Source organism: Cariama cristata, unplaced genomic scaffold (genome assembly GCF_000690535.1).
Source record: "Cariama cristata isolate BGI_N322 unplaced genomic scaffold, ASM69053v1 scaffold28969, whole genome shotgun sequence".
NCBI classification, from domain to species: domain Eukaryota; kingdom Metazoa; phylum Chordata; class Aves; order Cariamiformes; family Cariamidae; genus Cariama; species Cariama cristata.
The window spans coordinates 1,063-8,293 of NW_009637867.1; the positions used below are offsets into that span (position 1 = coordinate 1,063).

At 39.6% G+C, this 7,231-nt stretch overlaps 1 protein-coding gene across 1 annotated transcript; it reads left to right on the top strand.

Moving 5' to 3' along the window:
* The first annotated feature begins 301 nt into the window (after window positions 1-301).
* Window positions 302-6,958, top strand: PRL (prolactin). The gene is made up of 5 exons (XM_009708514.1): window positions 302-640; window positions 2,174-2,355; window positions 2,768-2,875; window positions 4,331-4,510; window positions 6,466-6,958. Exons 1-5 carry the CDS (start codon window positions 613-615, stop codon window positions 6,655-6,657), a joined length of 690 nt encoding a protein of 229 aa, XP_009706816.1. The 5' UTR covers window positions 302-612; the 3' UTR covers window positions 6,658-6,958.
* Window positions 6,959-7,231: the final 273 nt, after the last annotated feature.

Here is a 7,231-nt window from a genome sequence, read left to right on the forward strand (position 1 = left end):
AGTGTATGGAGCTAGATACTCAGAATGTCATATCTATAATTTTACAGAGAGTGACCTGTCTTTCCAGGAGCCTTCATTCCCTTTCTCTGGATAAATTTCAGTATACGATTTATGCTGTTTTTCTCACTATGGACATTGTAAATTATTGTTTGCCTCCCACAAATAGCCAGAATTTTAACATAAACAAGCTTGGATGGCTGAAGAAACAAGGAAGGATGAGAAGACAGTCGAGGGGAGAGGGAACAGCAGGCTACAAACATTGAGAATACCTGTCTCAGAATTGACAAACGGGGCTTTCTATGATCAATGGCATTTGTACCTCATTCAGGGTGAAATTTTGGCACTGTCTTCATCCAACCATACTTAAGATCCCACAGCTGAACTTAACGAAATTCCCTCCCACAGTTAGAAATAAAAAACAAAAAGATACTGAATATGAATGTGGAAGAAAGGCGATTTGATGTTTGTAATTATCGAGGTAAACTCCACGACCTGCTGAATGTATGCAAAATGGACCCTGGATGGTGTATATAAAAGTGGCATGTGCAGAGAATAAGAGCAAGTATTGAGACTTGTTTCTGGTAGAGCAAGTCATCAATCAGGATCGCTACCATGAGCAACAAAGGGGCTTCACTGAAAGGTAAGACTTTTGCCATTCACTTGCAGATAGTTTTTCTATTTCTTTAAATTTAGATTGAATTAGGAATCTGAATTAGTAACTGAAATGTAACTGCTCTAGAAACTGAGGTCTTCCAGTAATGGTAAAACCAGCCTCCACCTCAAATGTTTAGTGTCCAAAGCTTGGAATTAGAAGGCACCTTGATCCCTTTTTTACTCAGTCTTTTGTCTCCTAAGACTACCTTTGCATTAGGCAGTATCACAGAAAATTGGCTTGAGGGATGTGACACCTGCACATGAAAGACTGGATCCAGACTGCTTTGCTACACCAGTGAGAATGCAATGACTAAAAGTCATTATCCACAAGTCTAGAAGTGATGCAGTAGTTCTGAAGTGAATGTTTTCATAACCGTCTTCAACTTTCTAAGTCAACAAGTCTCAGGTTTTCTTATTCATAGAATTATTCCCCAGAGTACTTTCCTAAATGCAGCATGCGGCATGTACCTTGTTCATGGGAGAGGAGGAAGGCTTACTTCAATATTGTGTAAATGCACTTTTCTTGAATTTAGAGATAGAAAGAAAGTTATCACATGATAACGTTAGGGACAGTTCTGCTGATTTCTGGAGTACACTTTAATTTAGCATTTAAAATAAGTCTAGTGAACCAATACAGGTAGCAGGCCAGTTTCCAGAACTAAAACTCTCAGAACACAGGACAGTGTTCTTTGAATAAGTACCTTCATTTACCAAATAATTACTTTTAATTTTTTTCCATTGTTTTTCTGTGCATATTTTTTTCACTGAATAGAAAACTTGACTCTGTTAAGTTAACGTTAAAAGTTTTAAACAGACAAGGTTTTGTGTTTTAGATAATGAGAACTCCTCTACATCAGTTTCAGAAGCTCAGAAGAAAAGACAAAAGTTCTCTCTGATTTCTTAGCAGTAGGCAACTTAGGGTTAAACTCTAAACAGCAAAGCAGCACAGCTGCTGGAAATCTTCTGAAGGAACTCCCAGGACAATTAAAACCTTAAGAGAGTGACCTAACCACCCTCGCACAAAATTAATTTAAACTCCAAATGTTTGCAAAGAAGAAAAGGACCTGTGGGAGGAGGAGGAGGAGAAAATAATAAAAAAAAAAAAGAACAAAAAAACCCCAATCTATTTTCCAAACTCCTGTATCTGTGCAAATATAACTATGTATCTATACTTACACTGTGAAGAAGTTTGATGTTTTTCTTCCATGTACCACTATGTAATAAAGTCAGGCACAATAGTAAGAGACTTCGGAATACAGTGTACACTGCAACACAGGTTACCTTACCTCCTCAAACTCTGTAGCAGGCTCTGCTCTACAGCCAGGATGAGGAAGGGGAGAAAGGATAACAGAATTACAGTGCTTCCCTCCTCCATTGATTTTCAGTTGCCAGCGCAGGGGGTACTCTGAGCCATGTGACAGCACAGCCAAAACCACCCAGCATCTGGCTCTAACATCTACTTCTAAAGGCACATACAAGTCAATGTGATTCCATTTTGGTTTGTTTTAAACCTGAACAGGTTTGTTGCTGGTGGTCCTTTTGGTGTCCAACATGCTCCTGACAAAGGAAGGAGTGACCTCCTTGCCAATTTGCCCCAATGGATCTGTCAGTTGCCAAGTTTCCCTTGGGGAACTTTTTGACCGAGCAGTTAAACTTTCACACTACATCCACTTCCTCTCTTCGGAAATATTCAATGAATTTGTAAGTACTCTGGCCTTTTCCTGAGACCAAGAAAATATAAAAATGCAATTTAATGCTTTTTAAGCACAAACATATGTTAACATATGAAATCCTGCAATAGGTAAACAAATATGACTGCTGCACAGAGAGTGATAGTCCCAACGGTGACCAAATCTGTGTGTAGTGCTGACCATTGCTAAGATCCCCAACGCTTCTATTAAAAGATACCATTTTCCCATCATTCTGTATCCGTGGGATAAGTTTATGTTTGCTGGGTGCCAGTTTCACTCTAAAGGCTCACCAGAAACTTTTGACCTTTACACCATAAAAGCAGTGATGAAAGCGACAGCACAACAATTAGTTAATACAGTGTTTGAATTGAAGCTCTTCTTACTTATCTGTTTCAATAACGCCTGTCCTTGCTGATCTGCAGGATGAACGCTATGCTCAGGGCCGGGGTTTTATTACAAAAGCTGTTAATGGCTGCCACACTTCCTCCTTAACCACTCCTGAAGATAAGGAGCAAGCTCAGCAGATTCATGTAAGTCCCATTTCTAATGTCATTCAGAGTGAGATAGAGCGAGGGGAGGGGGGGGAAGAGGGAGGGTTAAGGAACAGAAAGGCAGCAGACAGAGAGAGAGGGAAATCAGCTCAAGCAGAATACAAAAGCCAGGAAGAGGAAAGCACCAAAAAGCCAAGAAAAGATGATTTAACATTTGCTGATACTAAGTTACAGACTATATAGAATATATAAGTACTGGTAACTTTAATCTTCCCTTCCTTTTCCTGTATGTCACATTCAGTCATTGCATCTTATTTCCAGTTACAATACAACCTCACGGAGCGACACCAGTTACTGTGCTTGTACAGTACTGAGAACACTACAACCTTTGAACATTATCTTAAAACGCCTTATAGACAATTATTATGCTAACAAACATAAAAATACATCGGCTATATAGTGAATACTGCATGTAGGCAGAGGTAAATAGTTTTCCAGTAACTGAAACCACTGGTGTTACTAAACAAATGCTAAACAGATATTCTTGTTGTCACCCGCAGGCAAAAGTGGTCATATCATCATGCAAATACAAAGACTCTAGTGCAAAATACTGCAAAATACTTGTAAAGAGAAGCACGCTACATACGTCAATTTAATAATTACAAACTTAAGGGAAGATGAAGACAGTCTTGTTCAGCCTGTGCTCACAGATACAATTTGAAAACACTCCGGAGAAAAAAAATAACCACAGGGCTATGAATGGGGGTGCGCCAGGGAGAAATCTTTATCAGTTTCATGGTGGTGATATCCTTGCAATCCCAGTATTGTCATCTTCTCAGTGTATCGTTCAGAAATTCAATTGGGAACAATAGAAATCACAGCCCTGGGTACATAACAAGCCCAGTTGTGTTCAGATCCAGTGCATCTAGCAAAGAAGAAATGGTTGATACTACCATAATCATAAGGTTTATGAATTTTTATTGCCCACAGGAAAGGACATTTTTTAAAACCAGAGAGCTACTGCTGGAAGCACCATCGTTCAAAGGGGAGGACAGATGAGTTACGTAGAGGCAATAAAAGCTGTGTGGTAGTTTACCGTACTGTGCACCTTCCATTCAGTACTAAACTTTAAAGAAAAGTCATTGGATTTTAAAACATTCATCAAAAATTAGATAAGGAGTTCTGGTTTTTTCACAAAGGTGAAACACAGTTGTGCTTGCTAATTTTTAGCATGGAGCGGGTTTAATGATATTTTCCATTACAATACTGTAACTGCTTGTGTTAATATTGTAAAACACGATGACAACAATGACAAACTTCAAAAGTGTAATTGCACAGAGGTATCTGAGATACGGCTATAGGGCATATTCAGTGGTAGGTCCTGGAATAAGTTCCCAAATTGCTATGTCTGAGGATGTCGCTCTAAATGCCTCCTAGTGCTGCCAGCATTTAGCATTCCTATTTTAACTGCCTTCTCTTAATGTGGGTGAGCAGCATGAAGACCTACTGAATTTAGTACTGGGAGTGCTGCGCTCCTGGAACGATCCCCTGATCCATCTGGCCTCTGAAGTACAAAGAATCAAAGAAGCTCCAGACACCATTCTCTGGAAGGCTGTAGAGATTGAAGAACAAAACAAGCGGCTTCTAGAAGGAATGGAGAAAATAGTTGGGCGGGTAAGTATTAGGTCCTTAACATCCTTCCAACCTGTTGCTGAAACGAAGACACATACAGTGACAGGCCCTCCCTACCTGGAATAGGAAAGGAAATCGTAGATGTGAAGGAAATAAAGGCAGCCAAGATAGCTGAATCTGAGAACTTTTCAGCTTTCTTCTTTCAGCTTTCTTCTCTTGTGCTATCTTGCGATTTCTAAATAGACAATGTGATGTGACTGGCATAGCGTAATGCAGCGTACTCGCAGTCCTGCTTCAAGGGAAACTGTAATCATCAGGACTGGTAATCATCCTTCTATCTTTGAGTATTTGAATTTGCAACCCTGATTTTTTAAGGATGCATTTGCGTTTTTTTACATGCACATATTTATATGCATGTTTTAGCATATTTATATGCAACTGTATACATATAGGTATTGTGTATAGTTTGCCGAAACAGATACGGTGCTTAAAACTGTTCTGGAAATCTGGGCAAATGCAAAGATGTGGCATACAGCAAAGTAATCACGGTACCTTTCATTTCTCTTTTCACACCATACCGGTTCCTCTGAAGTCTGGCTCCAACTTGGTTCCCCCTACACTTGCAGGGTTAGACAGCAAGGCTGTTGTCTGACAAAACCCATACTCAAATACCCCTTGTTATCAGTAATTGATTGAAAGCTTTCCTGAATAAAATCAGCTCTAGCTTGTTTATTTTTAAAGGGGCCTCTGTTAGTCCCTGAATATATCATTCTGTCAGTGAGCTAGATGTCAACAAGAGGTTCTGACTTTACTGGCTTTTGCTTAGGCTCTGAACAGTTGAACAGCATTAAGAGTGCCACCATCACTGTATCCACCACTTTCCACTGGATCACTCACGGTCTCTCTCTCTTTCAGTTAGCTATCTCTTTGCTCAGAAACCTTAGCCCATCCAGGCCACAAATGCATTTATCAGTGTAATCAAATACATCTCTATCCCATACCCACACGTAAAAAGGGTGCAGGCGAGGATCCAAGATAACAGCAGAATTCAGGTGCTGCTACAGTTACCCTGTCACCACTTTCTCATTCACACTATTTACAGAAGGAGGTTGAAGACAAGCCTGGCAAATTCATTAGTGTCAAACCACATTTTTGAGTGACAGTAGGTCCATCTTTTTTTGCCTGTTGCTTAAACTGAGTGATAGAGGCTCCACAGATACTCCCCTATGTGCTTTTACAAAGCACAGCTGGTGGGAAATAAGGAAGATGCACAAGGATCAATAGGCACAGACTTCCTTCCTGCTATGAAAGGTAGAATTCTGTGATAGGAGAAAATTAATGATTGTCTCTTTCAAACAAGAAGACCTAAACCAACCTTCACCTCAGATACTAACTCACTACATGATGTCCTACACGTAGGCTTCTAGCATTAGAGGTCACGGTATCACTCAGCATTCTTACTCTTTTTTAAAATAGATTCTGAGGTACAGTACATCTGAAGACACACTCTTGAGAGATTTGTCTGGTAAGATGTTCTTGAAGCTGCCTGTGTCAGAGAGATCACCTAAGAGACAGGCCCAGACAAAGCTGGAGATAAACACAAAGAAGTTCTAGGAACAAGTGCTAACAAAGATTTCAAGGTGGAGGGAATCAAAAAGAGCTGTCACTGATGAGTCCATGCACGAAGGAAGGTTTGATTTTTCTGTAAAGTCAGATTCCACTGGACATTTTTTAACACACTAGTTCTCTTAAAACACTACTGACACAGTTAAGCTTTTTACATATCTTAGGGAAATAAACTGAAAAATCTGACAGATTCATTAAAAATCTGCGTGAAGATACAGAACATTATACAGAATAGTGGGAACCATAACAGGTACCACTTTACAAGTCATACACTAGCAACTAGCATTCCTCAAGGATAGTATTTTAAATGCTCTGCTCTATATCCAGCCCAATTCACTATCATTTATGGCATTATCATTTTGTGTCTTTAGGTTCATTCTGGTGAGATCGGAAATGAAATTTACTCTCAGTGGGAAGGCCTTCCATCCCTGCAACTTGCTGATGAGGACTCCAGACTCTTTGCCTTTTACAACCTGCTGCATTGCCTCCGCCGAGATTCCCACAAAATTGACAACTATCTCAAGCTTCTGAAGTGCCGCCTGATCCACGATAGCAATTGTTAAGTACTCACGGGCCTAATCACTTATTGAAGTCATTCATCATGGTGTTCTTGCTGCTTTGCCACTTTTCATTGCAAACCTTATGAAAAGTCAGACTGTACAGTATCAGGATCATCCATAACTTTCAGGCATGTTTGTGTGAATTCTGGCTGTAACTATTAGCGTCATCTATCTTGGTGTTTTAAAATGTTATAAATTACTTGTATGACAAGAATACATTTTTCTGTCTAATCTCCTCACCTAGTAGCATGTCAGCGATAATCAGATCATGCAGATACAAATAAAAACGTTATTAAATCCAAAAGCACATAACACTGAGTAGTATAAGTGAATGTAAAATAGCTGGTACGGTTCATACCGGTATCAGTAGCTTCTCTTTTTGGATCTCAGCCTCCAGTTACTGATGACAGGATATCTTACTTCAACTGCTCTTTACCTCCCCTCCAAAAAAGAGGGCAAAAAAACCCAGGAGGGACATCAAAAGCAGATTAATCACCTATTACACTAAACTAGCCTGACCTAAAAGTATGGTCTGAAATCCATTGATGTTTTCACTCTGTACAAAAATTGTCAGAGT